The sequence below is a fragment of the Dendrobium catenatum genome, unplaced genomic scaffold (assembly GCF_001605985.2).
Source record: "Dendrobium catenatum unplaced genomic scaffold, ASM160598v2 original_scaffold_277955, whole genome shotgun sequence".
Classification (NCBI taxonomy): domain Eukaryota; kingdom Viridiplantae; phylum Streptophyta; class Magnoliopsida; order Asparagales; family Orchidaceae; genus Dendrobium; species Dendrobium catenatum.
The window spans coordinates 1-739 of NW_021596348.1; the positions used below are offsets into that span (position 1 = coordinate 1).

The 739-nt window shown below is 39.9% G+C and overlaps 1 protein-coding gene across 1 annotated transcript; it reads left to right on the plus strand.

Moving 5' to 3' along the window:
- Window positions 1-4: 4 nt before the first annotated feature.
- On the plus strand, window positions 5-517 carry LOC110101073 (dnaJ protein homolog; the record flags this gene model as incomplete). Its single annotated transcript, XM_020828837.1, has 2 exons — window positions 5-93; window positions 181-517. Coding segments are annotated over 2 exons (411 nt in total), but the record flags the coding sequence as incomplete, so codon positions are not given.
- Between the last annotated feature and the right edge of the window lie 222 nt (window positions 518-739).

The window sequence follows — 739 nt, forward strand, 5'->3', positions numbered from 1 at the left end:
TCACCCACTGAAAGTCACCTTGGAAGATCTGTACAATGGTACTTCGAAGAAACTCTCTCTTTCTCGGAACGTTCTTTGCTCCAAATGCAAAGGGTGAGTACCAGTTTCTTCTTCAGTTCAAAGGGTTTCTGTTACATACTGAACCTGATCATTACATCAAATGCTTTTCATGTGCTACAGGAAGGGATCGAAATCCGGTGCTTCAATGAAGTGTTCTGGTTGTCAGGGTACAGGTATGAAGGTCTCAATTCGCCATTTGGGTCCCTCCATGATTCAACAAATGCAACACCCTTGCAATGAGTGCAAAGGAACTGGTGAGACCATCAATGAGAAAGACCGCTGCCCACAGTGCAAGGGGGAGAAGGTTGTCCAGGAAAAGAAGGTTCTTGATGTTGTAGTTGAGAAGGGGATGCAGAATGCGCAGAAAATCACCTTCCCTGGTGAGGCTGATGAGGCGGTACGTTTCGATTTGTCCCCTTCTACTTCATTTTCTTTAGGCTAAATATTGTGTTGTCAAACCACCAACATTATTTAAAGAATAATATTGATTATCGAATGAAGTCTGTTTGTTTAAATGTGGTTATAGCAATGTAATATTGTCTAGATTTAATGATATTTTTGTTAATTTTTGCTCTCATTTTAGCTGTGGTCGGATAGTCTGATATGAATTTCATTTATGAAATTATTATGTAAAGAAGCTGCACATATGCAGATGATATGATATTACGGCTTCGTTTGG